The sequence below is a fragment of the Ceratotherium simum genome, chromosome 2, assembly GCF_057802395.1.
Source record: "Ceratotherium simum simum isolate JZ-2026a chromosome 2, ASM5780239v1, whole genome shotgun sequence".
Lineage (NCBI taxonomy): Eukaryota > Metazoa > Chordata > Mammalia > Perissodactyla > Rhinocerotidae > Ceratotherium > Ceratotherium simum.
Genome location: NC_141901.1, coordinates 48,456,008 through 48,478,384, shown reverse-complemented (window position 1 = coordinate 48,478,384; position 22,377 = coordinate 48,456,008). Strand labels below are relative to the sequence as shown.

The following is a 22,377-nucleotide window of genomic DNA, read 5'->3' as shown; positions in this document are numbered from 1 at the left end:
CCTAATGAGAGAGCTGAATGGCCCCAATGTGGCTGGATGACAGCGGCGTTCATGAAGGCAGCTTTCAGCTGACCACAGGGCATGGCCAACTGTCCAGCTGGATTGCTAGAGGAGTCAAAATGGTACAACTGGCATTTTATTGATACTGAGGTGTCAAACCTTCAACTAGTTGGCCACTCTTTGTGGTTAGCCTTACACTGTACACCTAAAAGAATATTTGTTGAGATGGTTCCCTTGAATGGAACGCACAACCTGTAAAATGCAGGTTTCCACAAGGTTTCCTCTTGTGGAAAGGCAAGCATACTTTCATATACTGATAGATGGAAATGAGACAGAGACTCATACAAGTTATTAGCCTTAGAATTAGTAAGCTAAACTGAAGTGCAGCATGTGAGTTTGATCATTCTTCTTTCTTTCCCCGTGAACATTTGGCAGAGTTAAAATTTTAGCCATCATGCGTTTTCTTCCCTGAAATGTATCAGTTACAGTTCCCACAGAAGCTAGCTATGCATTTCCTTGTGGGTGTATGTGTAAAACTACCATAACAAAACATTTTCTATTTCCTCATTTTGATTAAAAGGAAAGAAGAAATTCTAAAGTGCACTTACATAAGTGACAGTGCACTACTGACATGCCTACTGTATACACAACTTATATTCTGTTTAAATTTAAGGGTATAATCATTAAGGAGAGAAATGCCAAGAGCTATGAAATAAAATTACATTAAGGAGTTAGCCCACGCCGTATGCTCTTGAGAAACTTAGGGAAACTTCAAGGAACAGCAAAGTCACTTCAGGCCACTTAGGAAGAATTAAGGCTTGAGACATTAAAAACAGCTGAGGAAAAATACTAAGAAATAGACATCAGAGCACATAAAATACACGTAAATGAACATGACATTATGGACTCCCTGGCAGAACATACGTAGATTGTGCTGGGTTAAGCTGAGTCAGCCATACTCTCCTGCCTGTTTCACTTTGGATCAAAATCCTGTTTAGGTAACAGGGACAACTGGTTACTGCAAGCACAGAACAGCTTTAAGAAAAGCTAACGGACCTATCTGGGGAAAGAATCCTCAACTGCTACTTCATTGCTGTCATGCTCTGAGACAGCTAATGAAGGAAGAGAATCCTTTCATATCATGGGGAACAGAATTCAGATTTAGGGACATGATGCAGGAAGCAATGTGGTATAATGAAACAAGAACTGCCCTAGAAATCAGAACCTGGGTTCTAATCCTGACTTTGCCATATACTCAGCACGTGATCAACAGGCATCTTAAGCTATTTGAGACTTATTATTCTCATCTGTGAAAGTAAAATAATATCACCAGCCCTCCCTCTTTAGCAGAGTTTATCTGTGGCTCAAATAAGATCATGTTTATAAAAGTGATTATAAGCTGGAAAGCACTATTTAATATAAAATATTATTTTATGTAAAATTCCTAATCCAAAATTCTGTGAAACAGAAAATCCTCACCATCTAGCCCAGAAATGATAAACTATTACATGATTCAAATTAGGTAACATACACCTATATTATGAGACCAGCCCAAATGGGGGTGGGAGGTATACATGTGTTGGGCTAGTGTAACCAACTTCAAGAATTTTTTTTAAAAAATTTTCCCCACTGCTCTCCTAGCGTCTCAGCAATGCTTAGGAATTAGAAGCAACAGCAATAATCTCCTCAACCTTCCCTAGCCTTCTCTGGCACAGAAATCCGACATAGGCCACTTCACATGCCTGATTAGATAAGCTTTCTCAAAGCTGAAAACCAACTGCTTCTAACATTTCAAACCTGATTTCTATGAAGACTCAGGGGTGAAAGATGGAAACAAATAAGCGAACCAAATAGATTCTCCTTACTGAAAGAGTTCTCTCACTTTGATTTGAAACACTAAATAATTTTTTTCCATGAATCAATTACTTCAGAGGTGAGAGGTACAAGATGCTGCAAACTATGAGCAGACAAAAGGGTTAGAAAAGCTTTTAATTCACACACAGTTAATCTACAAACTTGAAATTTCTAGACAATAGTGCTTTAGTGTGTTCTTTAGGTGAACCACAATCTCGCCTTGGCAGTGGAGCAGAGTCGAAAGGGAATCATTAAAGAAGCTGAAATGAGGAGGTCCAGGGACAAGTGTTCCCAGACGCTATTTTCCAAAGGGGGTATTACCGTGAGGCTAAGGAAGTTTAAACTCTGGGGCTCCCTGCACTTGAGTACCTATTTTGTGCCCAGAACCATGCAATTAAATATGTTGTTTCCCATATTTACAAATAATCCTGCAAGTTAGGTATTACTATTACTCGCATTATATAAATAAGGGAACTGAGACTTAGAGAAGTTAAATGGCTTGCCCAATATCCTTAGCTAGGAATCAGAGCCAGGTCTAGCTAGTTCCAAAACTCACCAGCTATGCTAAAGTAAAAATCAAAATGTAGTGGGGAAGGGTATCTAAAAGTCATTCCAAGAGGTAATTAAAAATAAACAATCAACCTTTACTGTCACATATCTCTTTCATTATCCTTAATATCCCTGGGCATTCTCTCCTTCACCACTTAACTGGCAGCTAACAACAACTAAACCTCAAGGAGAAAGTATAGTATGTTTGAAAGGACCCTCATGTCTGAGCATGCATGTGCAGGACTGTATTTTAAAACAGAAGGGAGTATATGGGATTATCTGTTGGTGTCCAACATACTTCTCTCATCTATTAGTGCAGATGACCATCAAGTTTCAGTGACAAAGGAGATAATAATAAGGAAAAAGTTCACAGAAAAGAAAAATCAAGGTTATCCTCATGCATTTTCTATGACGTGTAGAAATGCTGCACACAGTTAATTCCCAAGTTCCCAGGCCAACATAGGTTAGTCCTGGGCAGTTTTAGTAATTTTCTATGTCAATTGTTCATATGCTGAGGCATTCCAATCATTTTCCATGGTCTCTTACATCCTTTTCAGAATAATACAATAAGAATACAAGTGCACAGTCAAGAAAAAGCTGTCTGCAACTAAAAGGGCTGGCATAAATATGACTCTGGATTGCCATTTTCAATCTTTCAAAATGTTTTTTATTAAAAAAAAGCTACACATTCATTTCCGGTCTTAATCTACTAAAGAATTTCTTTTAGGATCAAGAAGTAACAGGGAAAGAAACACTAAACAACTTTCCTTGGATTATAAGAAACATAAATCCATTCTCCTTACTTTCAAAAAGATTTAGAAAGAACTGCAACTCCTCAAAATGGAATTTTGAAGTTTAAATAATTTCCATATTATGCAAGTGTTCATTCAGAGGTAAGATGTTAAGAAGAGTAAAACTTAAGTCAGTTTAGTGCACAAAATTTTACTAAATTCAAAGTTATAGTATCTGTGGGACTACCAGATTCCACCAAATACACAACGGCACTATTTATAGGGGGTAAGTGTGTGAGCTTTGCAGTGAGGCAAGAGGCGTTCTGGTTGCTGGTCTACACCACTGAATAGCTGGGTGACCTGGATGACCATCCCTTAACCTTTCAGGAAACAGGAATCATAACACCTACTGTGAGGACTAAAGGAAACAGGTAAAGAACTTTTTCCCCAAGCATCTGTCACATAATAAACCCTCAGTTCATAGAAGCTACTGTTACTTCCTATTAGCCCCATGAGAACACAGAGTTTTGTCTGTTTTGTTCACTCTATTAAGAAGCAGGCCTGCCTTGGTCAGCCTTCATGCAAATACTCCCAGTTCCTCCCAAGTGACATTCACATTCATCTACACTAATTAAATTCAAATGCGGCTATCCTCAGTGTATACCTCCACTCCCTTATGTAAGCTGCTTCAAGTGCTTTTTGGAAAGATTTAAATTATTGGAAAATATTTGAAGTGTTCTAAGGGTAGTTGAGTTAACATACCCAACACTTACATTTTCTGTAAACAGTGTGCTTACACATAATTATAAATATCTCAGACTATAAAAGAAAACATTTCATAGTACTCCCATAACTGAAAAACAAAGTCTTAGAAATAATTATAGAGGGAGCAGAGAGGAGTGGTAGGTAGAAGACAGTTTACTAAATGAGCAAAATAAAATTTGGAGTTTTGTCTTAAAACAAAACAAAACAAAAAACCTGACAACCATTTGCTCAAGGCTGCCAAAACTTGAGAATAAGCAAACTGTCATGGGAAACAAATGTTAAAATATGAAACCCTTTTCTGAGAAAGTAACTCCACCAGTCCTGGCTAATCCAATTCTGAATCACTAATGACACTAGCCCTGCTGGGTTGTCTTAACCACTACAAAGAAGTCCAAAGGGACAGGCAGGGGCTCACAGGCAAATATTTTCTCTTCTGTCACTGACATTTTCAATATAGCCACACCTCTCCCCTCCCCCACCCTCCCAACTTCTACACTGTTCCCTTTTCAGATCTCAAAAAGCAGACAGTTGACATACTAATACATCATTTGAGTAGTGAGTGTAGAGAAAAGACAACTTGACTAGAAAACAAGAGCTTGGATTCTGGCCCCAACCTTGACCTAGCTCTAGACCCTTTGGCCAGTCACTTCACGTCTCTGGGCTTTGGTTTCCTCATCTGTAAAACAAGGATAGACTAGATGGGTGGCTCCAGCCTGAGATCCCAAAATCTCCAGGAGCCCCTGAAGTTGTAATAACAGATCATGGGATATTTTTATTATTTCAAAATGTCTAACAGAGATAGCCCATTAAGTGCTATAAGGCTAATTAAAACATCAAATATTTTGGCCTTAGGCTAGTATTCTGCATGGTGACACTGGATGGCACGTGATGATGTTTGTCATATTATAGGAAATCGAGGAACAAGAATGTTGGACCTGATATTGTCCTCAAAGCTACACTTCAGAAAAATCAGTTTCTGTACTAAACATAACATCCAACCACAAATTTCTGGTTAATAAATAATGGGGAAATGATTTAACACCTATTAATGCAATTTGTATAATAGACAAAGTTTCTCCAAATTGGAAGTACGTCTCATCAAGGGAACAGACTCAAACACAATACCCATAAATATTTATAGGGTCACTAGAAACCAGTGAACAATCTACATGCTGCAAAGGTAAAGCTCCTATTTACCAGCAAGGGTCTGAATCACTCATTCACTTTCGATTAAAGAAAAGTGAAAGCAATAAAAAGCCCATCCACTCTGCAACATAAAATAACACCACCATTAACAATAGCTACTATTTACTGTACTCTTACCATGTTCAGGCACCATACTATGAATTTAAAACTTATTAACTTATTTAATACTCTTAACAACCCTAACAATTACATCCTGCAATTATCTTCATTTTACAAATAATGAAATTGAGACACAGAGTGCTCAACAAACTTGCCCAAGGACACAGGGCTAGTATGTTTAAAGCCAGACTTGTAAGTATTCCCACCCTCTCTCTCCATAAGCTGACAATCCCCTCCCAAAGAGAAGTCTCCAGAAACACGGACAGGAATGTCCCCAAGCAGAAGCCTCAGGAGTTGGGCCATTGCTCCTGAGAGCAGCCTTCTGAAGAGCTCATAGTTGTGGCTCATTTTGGGGAACTCCCCTCCTCTCAACCCAAATTCAATTTGCTTGTCCTGGTGACAGAAATCAACTGAGAGAAGGCAAGGGCCATAAGTCAACTAATGTTCATCCGTTTCATATTTATTCAGAAGATACAAATGATTTCTAACAACTGGCTCCTACATTCAAAGAACCAACAGTCTTACGAACTAACTTTTAGCTATACATATCATAAATCATGCATCTTCAGTGTAGCGGAATGAGTAAAGGTTATGGAGACAGAAAAGCCTAGCTCTAAACCCCAACTCTGAAACTAAGTGCATTATTCTGAGCATTTTAAAAGCCTCAGTTTCCCCATTTACCTACTTCCCATCTCATAGGGTTGTTGTGAGGTTTAATTGTATGCATGAACATAAAGTGCCATGGCTGACTACAGAGGCACTAGAGCCAGACAGAGGTTTGAATCCTGGCTCCATCCCTCACTAACCACATGATTTGCCCCTACACCCAAAGCTATGAATCCAAGCTCCAATTTCCTTATCTGTAATATAAGGATAGCCATGTGAAATGGCTTAAATAAGGAAATATATGTAAAGCCCCTAACAGAATGACAGGCATATAGAAAGAATTCAACAAATGTTTAAAAAAAAAAAAGCTGAAGTTTAGAAAGTCAAACCAAATTTAAGTCCCAGCTCTGTCACTTATTATCTAGGACTAAACAATGTTATACAAGCCAACTAACTCCTCTGAGGCTCAGTTTCCACCAAGGTTTTGTTAAGATTAAAGGAGGCAATTGTGTAAGAGTGTTCTGTAAACTCGACATTGCTATGTAAATGTTGGGGTTGTTTTACTTTATGAAAATGTTTGTTAATTGTATTGCCTAGTCCTTCCAAATACTATCTTCATCTTTAAAATGGAAAAACTGAGGCAGAGAAGTTTTAAGCTACACAAGGAAAGCTGATGGTTCCAAAAGTAGGATGGAGAAAAAGACTGGGCCAAAATAAATTCAGACCATGACAAAGAAGAAAACTAAAAAGGCTTCAAGAAGAAAGACGAGAATAAATACCCATCAACCCATGTTTTTAATCAGCTGCTTCACCTGCTGATTAAGCCTCCCAGTGCACAGTCTAGGCATAAGAATTCTCCAATCGCTTCCCAAGAACAGTCTTAGACTTCAGGGTGAGAAAAAGCTTCACTATCAAATCTCTTTTCCCACCCATAAATTAATTTTGTGGATGGGGCACAGAAATAAAGACCAGTGGACACAAACTGGAATCTCACTCCAACTGGCATTCTCTTAAACCACATGTCAAAAAAAAGTCACAATCCTTCAGAGAGGTTTCCTTCTTTGGTTGGTCAGAAATGTCCTTGTTCCCCAGGTCTCCTCATGCTAAATATGGTAATAGCTGGCAAACAACCAGCCCAGTAAATTCCAATGATACTTAAGAAAGCACTCATATTGCCTGAAATTACTCTGAACCAAACACTTAAGACCGGCAGGGCTTCCGCATAGAGCAGTTCAGCTGGAGTTCTTAATGTCAAAAGCATCAGGGTGCCTTAAGAACATACAAGCTTGAAAAAAAAGCAATCTACTCTTCTTTATTGCAACATTCTTCAGCAACAACATTGATCTCCTACCCACTGTGCACACAGTACTGCACTAGGGTAGTGAGAGGCTGGAGGGAGAAATGGAAGAAACAGGTGGTGTCCATGGGGTGCCAAAACAACAGGTTGATTCAGTCAGTTCTGTCCCACAACTAATCAATTTGGCGAGGGGAGAGGAGAGGGAATCTTAGTCACCCTGTTGTCTGACCAAACTGACTGGCTAGACCACTGTACAACTATCAATTAGGTCAAAATGTCAGATTTGGTAGTGCTTTAGTCCTGCCTTTCGGGGATGTTACATATTTCAAAAATCTTGGATATAAGGACAGAAGCAGATTACCCTGCTCCCATCCAAAATCACATATTTGGCTCCAGAATATACTGTTTTCCTCCAGTATCTCTTTATAAAGTATTAAAGTAAATGTGCATTTCCTGGGCACATACAACTGATGGTTTGTTGATTTATGATACAGTCAGATTAGAATTTTAAAGTAGCTACAGAAAATACCAGTTAACAAATACATGGAAAACTGACCAAGCTCATTAGAAATCAAAAGATAAAAAAATTAACCTATCAAGTAAATAATTTTTGATATCAATATTGGTAGCAACTTGATATTATTATATTGTTTAACCTGTCCATGTGTGTCGCAACATATCTAAGATAGACAAAAGACTAATACTCTTAATATTTAAAGAGCTTTTTCAAATCAGTAACCACAAAATAAACACATTGATGGGTAAAAGATACAATTTACCTAAACAAATAAATTTTAAAAAGGCAATACAAAGGGCCACAGACCATATGAAAAAACATTCAATATCACTATAATCAGAGAGGCAAATAAGATGAGGTAGCATTTACCACTTATCAAACTGGTAAAGAGTTTTAAAAATAAAAACTAGTGTTGACAATGGTTGGGAACACTGACAGTCCCATATTCTGCTGATGGAAGTATAACTTGGTCAAACTATATGGAAGGGAATTTGGTAATGTGTATCAAAAGCCACAGAAAGGTCCATACTCTTTGATACAATAATTTGACTTCTGGGAGTTTATGTTAAGGAAATAAATATTCCTACCAAGATTTATATACAAGAATGTTAAACATAGCACTATTTATAATTATGAAAACTGGAAACTAAGAATAAATTTCAGTTTAAATAAAATATAGTAGATCCTTAAAACAGAACAGTATACAGCCTTTAAAATTATGTTCTTAAAGACTATTTATATATGTGGGGAAATGTTCATAATATTTTAACTGGTGCAGAAGCAGATGATAAAACTGTACATGTGTTAAATCCCAACTACAATAATAAATGTAGGAAAAAAACTGTCTAGAATGTATCAAAATGTTAACCATGGGTTTTGGCTGGAGGTGATGGGATTACTGGAGATTTCAATTTTCTCTTATATTTTCTTGTTGTTGGTTTTTTTAAATTCTGTTACCTGATTTTTAAAAATCACTCTCTTTGACACAGTAATTTCTCTTCTGCAAATCTAGCTTAATGGAAAAAATCCTAAGAAGGGAAACTTCCGTCTGTATGAAGATGATCAGGACCATTTATACGGAAAAACAAAAAAAGGAACCAATCAAATATGCAACTGAACCAAAGGAGAGTGGTCAAAACATAGTAAATCTATTAATCAGAATAATATTTAACCATTAAAATTCAATTTATGAAAAATGCTTCAAAATATGAAAAATATTTATAACCACCAAAGAAAAGCAGAATAGAAAACTGTATATATATTATGAATTAATAACTTTTTTAAGTCTAAGAGTAGAAAAACAAGGCCAAAAGATAAAAGATGTACACCAAAATATTAACAGTGGTATGATTGTGGATGTTTTTCTTACACTTTTCTAGATTTTCAAACATCCTTAACTACTTTTAAATGTAATTACTTTTTAAATAGCCACTCCAAAAAAAATCTTGTAAAGGTGCCAGAGAAAATCAACAAAGTATAAATATGAGTTAATTATGTGTAAACATAACGAATAATTCTGTTGCTATGTAAACCCAGCTTAAAATGTTACAATGTTTGTTTTTAGTTAGAACCATTTTCCTTAAATCTCTTAGAAAGTATATGTCACAGGAGCCACGTCATATTGTTACTTTAAATAGTAACATAATGCAAAAGACTTGCATGATTCACAGGATATAGTTTTTTCCCTAATAACACTCATAAAGATTATAAAATGCTTTAAATGTTGTAACAAAGTAAATGTCCTTAATGTTTCCAATTAAAGAAGATCTAGCAAATAAATAAAGCCACGTTCACAGCAAATAAAAAAAACATAATAAAAAGTAATAATCAAAATATACATGTCCTCAAACTTCAATGAGTCTTGACACTTTCTAGACAAACAAAAGCATGTGAAAGCAGAGAATTAAACAACAGTTTCTTTGCATCTTATCATACTTACCACTCAGAGAAGTTAACACAGTAGCTTTATCTAGTTTTGTGACTATTCATATTCGGAAACTCAACAGAATATATTAGTGAGTAGACAGTATTCAATTATTCTTATTTGACTGTTGGATACATATGTCAACATGGCAACCTCTCTTTGTTAGGTACTAGTTAAAATAGGCTATTTAATCTTTGAGGTTTAAAAGCCTTCCAGAATCTCTTCACAAAAGACAGATGAGAATAAAAAGAAATGAAAAAGAAGCAAACAACAATATTAAAACACACCTGCCCCTGAACGAGGTAGTATGCTTTAGAATGGAACCACCGATTCTTGTACCACACTTTATTCAGCAAGCAAAACTGTATTTAAAATGGATGCTATTTGTCAAAAGACAACATATTATTGAGGAGAAAATATCTGACTCCAGTAAAATATTATCATCATATTTTCCTTACCTCACAAAATACACACACACTTTCTTCATATGAATAAATATACATGAGGGCGGGAGAGCTACTCTTAACCCAGAAACAGGTTCTGCAACACCCAGAGACCCAACCTGTCTGTGTGAGGCGATGAGTCCAACTTGGCATGATGTTTGGCTGATGTATTCAGAAAACCAGAGTCACTGCCCAGCTGCCAATACCTGCAGAAGGAACTAACTTGGAGACCAGAAACTGCCCCAGGCAGGCCTCTGGGAAGGTACTTCAGTCCAATTGGAAGAGAGACTCAGGTCCCTCACTGCTCGGCCAGGAGACCAAGGGCACCAGAGCGGGACCAACATAACTGCCCTGCTGTTCAAGAGTAGCAAGGGACAGTAAAATGACCCCCAAGAGTTTGTTCAATCATATCTAGTAAAGCCCAATCTTTGAGGAGCTGGTAAAACAGGGTTTTGCCAAGACAAGCACAAGAGGATGAGGGAGATGTTAGTATGATTAATCAATGCCACCTGAGGCAGCAACTCTGGGTGTGCCCATACTGCACCTCAGTTATTGCCTGGCTGTGACGATACGTTCCTTCAGCTACTGCCACTGAGAACTGGATCTTCCAAAGAAGATACTTCCACCTTAACTTGTCCTAGATCAGGCTTGGCATCCTGGACTGAGAACACAGACCTCTCTCTTGCCACAAACCCACTAACAGACATAATAAACACCGCAACATGTGCCAAATTTATACTTACACCCCCACCAGACAAATGGGTCTTTGTCTTTTCCCCAAGTCAAGTTTTGATACCTCTAAATTACAGCAGAGAAAGAGAACAGCAGACAAGCCTAGCAGGGGTGAACAGGGGGTCACTGTTCCCTGGTGGAGCTGGAGTTTACTCCCCCAGACTCTACAGCTCTTAGTCACCCTGACTGCAGGAAACTGCTTTCAGAGAGTGCAGATAAGTGACCAAATGACTGTGCTTCATATTCCTAACTGTGCGCTCATCTGTCTTGTCTCCACGATGACGTCAGCTCCTTGGGGTCAGGACCCTACCTTCTACTTGGTCAATGATTCCCACACATCTAGGAGAGCGGAATACCCTGTACTCCCTGCCACATGATGCTAAGGGAAACACACAAATTAAGGATGACAACACACCACAATCCTCCCTAACACACCATTAAGACAGTAGAGCTACAAAGATAATAAATCATAGAGCCAATAGTTTCAGCTCCTACCAGAGTATTATACAGAAACTTATATATTTACATATATTAATAAATTAATACAATACTTACTTCACTTTTCTCACTCCAAGCTATGGCTTTTATCATCCTCCCTTCTTGGCTTTACTCTTCTTTTTAAGGTCGCAATGTATTTTCTGCAACACAGCTGGTATTCCCCTCAAAAAGGAGAGGAGGAGAGAAAGAACAGATCTACAGCAAACCTCCTACCACTACCAGTGAACACTGCAGTCTGTCCTATCCAGAGGCCATGAGCATATCTTTTCAGATCTGAAGCCACTTCCTTTTTCCTATCAAGGACAACACAACATCAAGTGTCTTTTTCAGAGGAGCCCTCCTGGGCCCCTTCTTACAGGGCCCCCTAGGCCCCTCTTGTTCTGCTCAAGAAGTCCTTGATTCCTCCTTTATTCACCCTTCCTTATTTCATTTGCTGCTGCAGCCCAGATACCCCAAAAGCAGGACTGCCTGAAATGAGTGGCCTTTATATCTTTTTGCACTAACACATCTGAGGGAAATCCCTGACATCAGACATGTTCATGGGTTAACAAAGCAGATATCCTTAAAGGCAGCATCATTCACAAGGACTGAGGACAGAATTCCCTAATGAACACCACAAAAACTGTGGAACACCTATGTATTCTGGTATCTCAGGTAACATTCTGATGGAGGGATAAGGAGGTGTCCACTAAAGTCATGCATGACACACACAAAGCAGTCCTAAGACTTTGGATAATTTGCAGATTTATTTATTTATTTATTTATTTTGGTGAGGAAGATTTGCCCTAACATCCATGCCAATCTTCCTCTATTTTGTATGTGGGATGCTGCCACAGCATGGCTTTGATGAGTGGTGTATAGGTCCATGCCCAGGATCCAAACCCGCGAACCCCCAGCCACTGAAGCAGAGCGCACGAACTTAACCACTACGTCACCAGGACAGCCCCTGCAGATTATTTTTTTGAAAGACAAAACAAACAATTTTACTTGCCTTATGGAGATACTAGAGCAGGTTTCTTTTCCCTAGTGACCTAGCATGCAGCAAGAAGCAGCAAGAAGGGGAAAAAATGACCACAGGACCCAGTCAAAGCAACCCATCTCTAGCACTATCAAAGAACATTCAAACAAAAACTAAACAACAAACCTTTGGCTTCTCCACATTCACTCTGCAGTAATTCCCAAACTTCCCTGATACAAAAATTACCTGGCTATTTCTAAATATACGAATTCCCAGATACTATTCCAGACCCACTGAATCAGAATCTCCAGGAGACCACCCCAGATGGGATCATGTGCATGCTCCTCAATGAGTTTAACTCTTTCATGGAGGGGTAGGTGTCAGTTCAATAAAGTACCCCTTTTGGATCTTTGTTACCCACACAGGGCTCAGGACTCTATGAAACAAATTCCCGAGAAGATGTCAATAGGTGCAAATCATAAAGAGACAGATTACAGCTGAATAAAAGAACTTTCTAAGAATTAGAGCTGTCTAAAGATGGACTAACCTGCCTCTGGAGGCAGGGAGCTGTCTATCACAAGAGGTATTGAAGCACAAAGACGGTAGGCTACCTCTTGACCAGGATGTTGTAAGAGGATCAGATCAAGCATGGGATGGATAGAAGGACTAGATGAATTTTAAAGTTCCTGCCAACACATAAGTCAATAAAGAGGAAAATTTCAGCTACCCATTAATTAATAAAAAGAGATAGCACAAAAGTCTGTGGGTGGGGTCAGCTTTCAACTGACCTTTTCTCTTCAAAGGAGAAAGGAGTATAAAGACACACCTCTGACTCACCATCAGCCTCTCCTCCAGAATGTCCCAAAGGTGGGGAGGACAGAGCAGGAGTCAGAGATGCTGTGACCAAGCCTGCTGCTCAGCTGACTCTGCATGTTGGGCATATGCTAGACAAGTTTTGTAGGCCAGAGAAGAAATATGTGTGACACAGTCCCTGCCTTCAAGAAACAAACCGTGGTGGAGACAGCTCACACACTGTATGGTTCTCTCAAAAATTTATTTATCATATCTCACCTTTAGAGTTTTTGTTGATGGTAGTGGTTTTCAGGGAACTCTCTTGGTGGGGAAAAAAAACAAATAAACTTTACTAAATGTACATATCCTCTTAGTCTAGTACAAGTCTGTAATATCCAGCTCACAATGAAAAAGAATCTCAAAAAAAATCATCTAAACAAACATAAACTTAGTTAACTTTAATTTAAAAAATACTATTACAACAGACCCCAGAATGACCAAATTACAATAAGGTGTGTGGCAACTCTGAACAAAATAATAGAAATCACTGGTCTAGTAATATAGTAATACAGGAAGCAGTAGTAGCAACTCAAGTGAGAGGCAGGGGGTGGGTGCCAGTGCCTTTGAGGTTAAATTCCAAAGTTAAAGTGACCTTTATGAATTGCAGAAGTGATGAGAAAAAAAAAGAGAGAGAGAAGAAGAAACCACACACAAAGAAATTCAAAATGGCAAGTTTAAACAAAACAGCTGGGGAAGGGAAAAAGTTGGTTTTTCCCCAAATTTAAGGTAAGCAATGATTCTTGCAAATACTATTTTTTTTTTTAAAAAAACTGTCTTGGAGTACCATAGTAGTCCAGAATAAGAAAATGACTAAAGTAATTGTTCAAATGAACAAATTTTTTTTGAGTTGCCTATTAGATGCCAAAGCACCATGCTAGGTACAAGGATAGGAGTGGGGGCATTAGAATAAACACATAAATTAAAAGACACAGTTGTTTTCCTCAAGAAGCACACTAACAATAAGCACCTGAGGATATTGTGAGTGTTTGTGTGTACATGAGCTCATTTGTGCAAGAGACAGAAGTGGTATGGAGAGTGGACAAGGCACTGGACTGAGGACCCGAAGAGAGAGACTCTAGTCTCAACTCTGTAATTGGCTCAGAGACTACGGAAAAGGTACCTGAGCAAATGGAGGACCAAAACTGCCCTCCCACAAGATCACAAGACTAATTAATAACAGACCTGGAGGAGAATTCTGGTCTTCAGGCCCCTAAACAGTGATCTTTCCAAATCAGTATACATATGGTAGACCAATAAAGAGAGAAAAGTAGAAGAAAGGAAAACCTTTTGGTCTGAAGGCATTCACACACACACACTCACAAACACAGAGAAAGGGAAGAAGAAAGGAGGGGAATCAGGAAACGGTGGGAAGAAAATGAAAAGTTCAAGTTGCATCAGATAGAGATATCCAGAAAGGAAGCACTTAAATAACGAGTGTAAACGCAATGTAAGGATAACGTAAAATCTCTTACTTTATTCTCATTCAAATCATGGCTTAGAATTTTTTACTCCAAAACCATTAAGGACTAACAGACAAACGGTCCAAAATGACATATTTAAATGAAGCTTGAGGAAAAAGAGATAAGAGAGGAGAAAAGAGGGAGGGAGAATTTATAATCGTATCATTCAAATATATGAAGCCCTTCTAAAGAGACAATTGGAACCCACTGTGCCCAGATAAACAAGAAGAAATGGCATTACACTCTACAGCTTTTATGTTAGCAATTTAAAAAATCTTTGCCAGTCAGCGGGTTAAACATTGGAATGGCTGAATAAGGTTAGGTTCATTCCAGAAATTATTAAAATTAAGAAAGACCCCATATACACACCTGAAGGCAGAATAATGAACTATCAGTGGGTTCCAACCAAGGTACTATCAGAACCTGTAAATCTTGAAAAATGCAGACTCTCAAACCTACTGTATCAGAATCCCTGGGTGTTGAGTCCAAGAGTCACCCCAGCTGATTCTGAAGCAGCCAGGACATGGAGCTTTGCTCTATCACAGGGGACAGGGTAAGGAGGAGGACCACTAGGAATTGCATCAGAGAGTGGGAACTAGATCAATGCAAATTTTGTGGGCAAAATAGAATTTCTGTGGGTGTGATATTTTTAAAATGTATTATAAGGCTGCTCTGAAGCATCCAAGCATATCCCACTGAACTTAAACATTTTCTAAAGGTCCTGAAGTCAGCAACTACAATTCAGGTGAGCCAAAAGTTACTCCCCTATGTCATAAGAAGTCTACAGAAGAGGCAGTAGAGTGGGACTGGTGCAGAGAGATGTCAAGGAGATGTGGGTAAATATTTTTAAAAATCAAACATCAGGAAAAAGAAAAGAGAGACCAGAAACAATCACTCACCTTCCTCCTCCCTCCCGAAAAAGGAATAATAATATAGGAATAACAAGAAGAAAGAAAGAGAAAAGGAAAATAGTTTTAGGGTACATTTAATCTCCATGTGCAAGAAAAAACAATTGCTCTTTGTGATTTGTTTAAAAGCAAGTGAAGAATTCAGCTGAGAAATTATCTAGCAGGCAGCAAAACCAGGGAGTCACTTCTCATTGCAAAGCAAAAGAAAACAAGGAGCAAAGGGTGGTCTTGGATAGCTGTTTAGACAATCAGACAGATGGGTTGACAGCTCCTTGCCTTAGGAACTCAGTGATGTTTAAATTAACAATTGGCCACAAGCCAAATACGGGAACACTCAAAAGTCTGGAAGGGTGTGTTATAATTTGTACCTTGGCAAAACACAATGATAATAAATTGAGAAAATTCAAGAAGCCATCACTGCTAGACTCGGAAAAAATTTAAGATTTGTACCGAGAAACATTTTTTTTTTTTTTTTAAATTTATTTATTCCCCCAAAGCCCCAGTAGATAGTTGTATGTCATAGTTGCACAGCCTTCTAGTTGCTGTATGTGGGACGCGGCCATGAGGCCGGAGAAGCAGTGCGTCGGTGCGTGCCCGGGATCTGAACCCGGGCTGCCAGCAGCGGAGCGCACACACTTAACCGCTAAGCCATGGGGCCGGCCCCGAGAAACATTTTTTAATCTCTTATAGTGCAGTAGTTTAGTATTTGAAGAATGCCTGTCTAAAAATCAAAATATCTAAATCTTGTCCTTTGAGCTAATTGACTAACACTCAACTTGTCCACCTGAACGGTAGCTAGTAATAGCAATACCTAATCAGTGCAGAAGTATAAAAGAGGATATCATTCTCCGTACTGAGGTCCTAGAATGAGAGAAGCCCGGTGTGTCACAGTATCCTATTTCTGCCATCAGTCTTATCATTTAACGCTTAATTTTGCAAATCACTTTGCAATCATATTATTCCCTCCAACTCTCTAAAGCAGGTTACTTCTTTAGTTCTATTTCATAGGTGAGGAGACTACAGACCATGAAGATTAAGTTATTTACTAAAACAAGTTAATGAAGGATTGTAGACCAAGCATTGCAACCCTCAGACTAGCTGGTTGTTTATATTTCTCTCTATCCTAAATCTACACTTATACTAAAGCTTCCACTCAAAGAAAAAGGAAAGGCAAAAAACACTATTGGACGTGTTTTTTAACAAAACGCTTCAGAAACAACAGTTTTGATTCATCATCACACAGCCTCCTGGTCCACTTCTGAAATTCTTAGGGACCTAGAGGTGTGTGGAATTTGAACCTTCCAAGAAGAATCTGGTTGATGCTGAACAACCCAGCCCTGTGATAAATAACCTTGTTCTCTTTTAAACATCTGTGATTGGCATGTCGACTGCCTCTTAACAATGAACAAAGAGCAAATCTTTCTAAAGTTCATCATCTTCTTAACCTTTTCTTTGCAAAGGGACATAGCTCATGTACTAGTTTTTTGATAAAGGTAAAAATTTTCCTTCAGATTAGGCTAGGAAAAGAAGGGGCCCCTTTCAGTTCAACAAACATGCACAAGCCACCACTGGAAGCAGAGTTCAGAAAAAATAAAACACAGCCCTGCCCTGAAAGGACTTTCTACCTTTTGACTGCCATGGGTTTAATATACATTCTCTTAATTAATCCTATTAGCTGGGTAATTTCATTCCCATTTTATTGGTGAGTTCATACAGCATAGCTGGACTGGAACCCAGGATTAAAGAGCAGGGCTCCAAAGCCCAAGCTCTTCCCACTAAACAGCCTGAAGAAATTTGGAATCCAAGAGTGTGAGTGGGATGGGTAAGATATGATTCGATTTCCTTTCCTTGGTCCAACCGTGTTCAGAAAGACTGTTGCAAATATCCAACCATAAAAAGGCTTTCTAAGGAAGCACTTTGAATTAACGTATCCACTTTTCCTCACCCGCCCGTGCCCCACCCCCAACCATGCCAAAAGAGCAGCAAATGCTGCTGCCAGGTTGGAGGAGTTGGTGATCGTCACACCACATTCCTGGGGCTGGACGCAGAATCCGAAACAGCGCCCGAGCTCCGCGCCTCGGAAAGAATAACAGCAGTTGAGATTTTTAAATCATGTGGCTCAGCATGCAGCCACATCAGTTTTCCTTCTGCTCCTGCCTCCACCTTTCCAAGACTCAAGCCAAACAGACCGGATTCATCGGGACCACGGATTCGGAGTGTCAGAATTCAGAGGCACCGCAAAACCCTGTCCCCATCCAAACCAAAGCCACCCACCCGGACTGTGTGCCTCCCTTTGGCGAAGAGAAGTCTGGCTGTGAAGGTGCAAGCCGTTGGGCTTGGAGGCCCTGCCCCCGCTCGCTCCACGCCAGAATCTGGCATTCCTTCGCTCAGCCCATCTGCGGTCCGCGGCCGGCGAGGGTTCGTCTCGGGCAGCCCGCCCCCGGCTCTCCCTCAACCCCAGGAAACGCGGAACCAAAGGGCCAAAACTGCCCAACTCCCCGAACTCAAGCGCTCGAGAAAGAGGGTTTCTGAGACTTGCTGCCCGGCCTCCCTCCGGCCGAGGAGGCATGTGTGGGGCCACCAGCGAGGGGAGCCGGAGGCAGCGGGGAGCGCGGGGAGGGGGCGCGCCCGGGCAGGGGGCCCCAACGATGTGCAACTCTCGGGAACCAAGTGGCCTCACTCCGCGCCGACCGCTGAGCCCGGCCTGATCGCAGAGAAGAGGACGGAAGGGGGGGGAACGGTCGCCCCAGGTGGCCGGCCGGGCCGGGGCGGGGGCAGCGGGGCGCGCGGGCGGGGTGCGCGGGCCTGGGCGCAGGGGACAGCACCCCTCCGCCCGGTACTCACCACGCGCGGGGGCCGCGCGGCACAGCCAGAGCGCCAGCAGTGCCCACAGCAGAGCGGGGCGCAGGGCGGGCATCTTCTCGGTCGCCTCCTCCGCCGCCGCCGCCGCCTGGGCAGATCCACATGGGGAGGGGGTCCCGACCGAGAAGCCCCCACTTTCTCCTCCCCTCCTCTTGCTTCTGCGGCTCACGGCCTCGCGCTGCGCCCGGAAGATCAGGCTTCAATGCCTCCACTCCCTGTACCCCAAGTCCGCCGCTCCCGGGCCGCCGCCTCAGCCGCCGCCCGAAGTTTGGCTGAAACTTTCTCGGTGTGCAGCGAAGCAGCCTCGTGTGTCCTTCCGCCTCCGCCGCCTCCTCCCACCGCAAACCCCGCCCCCCTGTCGCCGCGGCCGGGCCCCGACGCCTTCGGCACCCAGGGGTTTCCCGCAGGAAGAAGCGCCGGCCCGAGCTACGCGCGGAGGGATCTACTACGGTCCTCAGATACCCCTTCCAGCCTTCTCCAACCCGCGGTGGGTCCGGAGGCGCCTTAACTCAGTTGGCGCTGGAGCGCCTCGCTGGGCCGGCCTCTGGTGGAGGGGGTGGGTGTTAGGACTCTGAACTTCAAACACTAGGATTGCCGAGATCGTGAACTTGCAAGGAGGGACAGACCTCATCCAGTGAGATAGGTCTCGCCCCCGCACACCCACACAACCACACACTCTCGGGCTAGCTAGGGGAATGCAGTAGAGAAGGACCAGTGCTGTCAAAGAAGGAAATGGGGGCTAAGGCGCCAAAGCCATTTAAAATGAACAGAAAATGAACAGAGCCATCAACTGGGTTGTGCTTCACCATTCATTCATTCATTCATTCGTTTAGCGACTATTTCTTAAGCGCCTCACTTTGGGAAACATTGTGCTTGGCCCAATGGAATGATACTAAAGACGCATGATGCTCAAGCTACTTTTGAGAACCAACGCTTGGTTGCTGCGGGCCTGGGGAATCAGGGAAGGCTTTCACGGAGGAGCTGGGATGAGAGCAGGACCTTGAAAGGTTAGCAAAATTTGTATAGGACAAGGAGACCAGCTAAGGATATTCATTGTAACATTTTTTGTAATAGCCAAAAATTGGAAACAACCTAAATGCCCACCCATAGAGAAATTGATGAATAATATACAGTGTATTTATAAAATGAAATGCAATATAGCAACTGAAAAGATTATATTCATATATATCAACAGGCATGAATCTTAAAAATAAAATGATAATGAAAAACCAATTGCAGAGGAGATATAAAGTATATCATTTATGTATACTTAAATTTTTTCAAAACAATACTATATATGATTTATTGATGCATACCATACAGTTTATAGTCATGGAATATAACCAGAATAGTGGTTACCTCCAAGGCAGGACAGTGGCGGATGTGATCAGACATGGGTACAGGTGGGCTTGCCATTTGTAAGAAAAGAGCTGAAATAAAAAACAACAACAACAAAAGTTTGTGTGGGTGTAGCATTCCAGGGGAGAGCCACTGTAAAAATAAAGGTGCAGATCAGGGAATAAGTAGATGAGTTCTGGCACTATGAGCAGTGACAGGAATCAAGGAGGGAAAGGGTGTTGGGACCATATTATGCAGGACCTTGAAGGACAAACTGAAAAGGGGGAGGGGCAGTTATCTCTCAGGTCACAGAAAACCATCGAAGGTTTTTGAACAGGAGTGTGACTTGATGGAAAGGAAGGTTGGTCTGATAATCTTGTGAAAAATTGATTGTCAGGAGCTAGAGTCCAAGGGCCAGCCATGAGTTTGTGAAATTGTCCAGGCATGGGTCATGAAGGCCTGAAGTAATGTCAGAGTGGAAAGGAAGAGATGGATCTGAGACAATCGGGGGGGGGGGGGGGGGGGCAAACCTTATTAGATGTGGGAGTTTACAGTCCTGTTGGGGAGGGAAATCCTACCCACAGAGCATCTCCCTGGCTCCTGTAGGATAAAGTCTAAACTTCTAAAAAGTGGTAAATACAAGGCCTTTACTTCATTGGGCCCCATGTCTTGTCCTCTCTGCCCTCACTGTGAACTTTACACAATAACAGTATTGAATGACTTGAGATTATCCCAAACACGTCTTCTTGTTTCAGTCTCTGTACCTTCTGTTCCCTTGGCTTAGAACAACTCTTGTAGTCCCCCTCCCTCCTCCTCTTGGGGAGCTTCTAATCATCATTCATCCTTCAGTCCTGAGAAGGCTTTGCAAATTCGTACCCCTCACAGACAGTTTCTCCACTGTACTGCTTCTTTATCTTACACTGATATCTATTTTTCACACAGGACTGTTTATATTTCTATCTTCTCAACTAGATTAGGAGGTCATTATGACTAAGGACCATGGCCTTATTCATTCCCAGTGTGTATCACATAATAGATGTTGCACTAGAATGTAAAACAATAGTAAACAAGTGCAAGTCAGTATGATCATAGGCCTGTGAAGCTGTAACACTGGATTTTAATAAGGACTTTATAACAGCTAAGCAAGTACCATTATTGAAAGTAGACACCTTGGGATGCTAGAAACTCTTCAAAAATAACGTAATTAGTCAAAGTAGTTTTGGAATTTCCCTTGTGCAAATATGTTCAGAGAAAGATAATAACATTACTTTTTTAGTTGTTGACCCATAGAGTTACCAGCTTGATCATTGTCTTTACTCACTAAATATAGCTTATAGTGACTTAGCTATACACAAATTTTAAAAATCATTTGCAAAGATTAGATTTGACACTGTTAAAATATATTCAGAAGAATGTAAAGGTAATCATCCTCAAAGAGCAGCTCAAGAAATGACTGTGGCTATGACAACATTATTAAAATAGATGTGCAGTTTCTCAAGGTGACTATTTTAAGGAAAGCAATTATTATGTTCATGTATAACTTTTTGTTGGTTTTGTTATAATGTTAAACTTATTGCATACATTCCCATAAGGACAAGAGGAATAAAGAATAAATGTTATGAGTGAAAGTAGGAGAAGGTTATGACCAAAGAGATGTTTTAAAAGACATGTTTTGAAGGAAGCTATGGATATAAATCGGTAAATACAAAAAGGAGCTGAAAATCAAGGGAAGAACTGGAATCGACAAAGACTGAGAGAGGAGAACAAGTCCAACCCATCAATTGGCATTTTGGTACATATTTACCATGGGCCAGATTCTGTATGAGGAGTTGAGGGATAAAGAAAGAGAGACAAGTAACCAACAATTAAGATCAGTATGACAAGTAGAGTGTTGTGAGTTCACAGCTGAGGGACTGTGAGTCCTGTCCCAGCGCAGGCGTAGTCAGGGAAGGCTTCCAGGTAGACCTCAATAGCCGAACTAAGACTAGGAAGATCACAGATTAGTCAGGTAAAGAGGAAGAGGAGATTTCTCATGTTTTAGAGGTCTAAGGCTGTTCAAGGCACAGAGAACAAGTATAGAGGCAGGTAAACAGTAGAAACCAGAGCCTGTTCCCTAAAGTGAGAAGATAAGAACTGAGGCAGGGGCTGTGGAATGCAGAAAAGATGGGCATTGGCTCCTAAGACTAGTAACTGCTTAGATGAGAGAAGAATGATAGATCAAGGAATCAGCAATGACCTCAGTATCTTGAGGCATGATGAGCTGTTCTTGGATATAGGAAATATAGGAGAAGGAAAGGGAGGTTTGGTAGAGTAGACAAGCAGGCAAGAGATCAGTGTAGCTAGAAGGGGAAAATGGTGTTCAGGAAGAGCAGCAGCAGCTGTTGACTGCTTCAGGGAGATCTAGGAGTAGACTGACTGAATGGCACTGAAATATGGTTTCTATTATTGGCCTCTCCCCAAAGCTAAGCCTAAATTCCACTGTGTAGGGCCAGCCCCGTGGCTTAGCGGTTAAGTGTGCGTGCTCCGCTGCTGGTGGCCCGGGTTCGGATCCCGGGCACGCACCGGCGCATCACTTCTCCGGCCATGCTGAGGCAGCGTCCCACATACAGCAACTAGAAGGATGTGCAACCATGACATACAACTATCTACTGGGGCTTTGGGGGGAAAATAAATAAATAAATAAATAAATAAATAAATAAAATCTTTAAAAAAAATAAATTCCACGGTGTGCATTTAGGTGACTATTTCCCTGATCCCCATCAGAAGCCAAGGGGTCTT

General features: G+C 40.9%; 1 protein-coding gene across 1 annotated transcript in view; it reads right to left on the bottom strand.

Annotated features, from left to right (window-relative positions):
• The window catches only part of NOTCH2 (notch receptor 2), a 155,681-nt gene extending 137,138 nt beyond the window's left edge, over positions 1 to 18,543 (bottom strand). The window contains exon 1 of the mRNA XM_004420593.3: positions 18,244 to 18,543. Within this exon, the coding sequence (XP_004420650.1) occupies positions 18,244 to 18,316 (73 nt within the window). The 5' untranslated portion in view covers positions 18,317 to 18,543. The remainder of the gene's footprint in view (positions 1 to 18,243) is intronic.
• Positions 18,544 to 22,377: the final 3,834 nt, after the last annotated feature.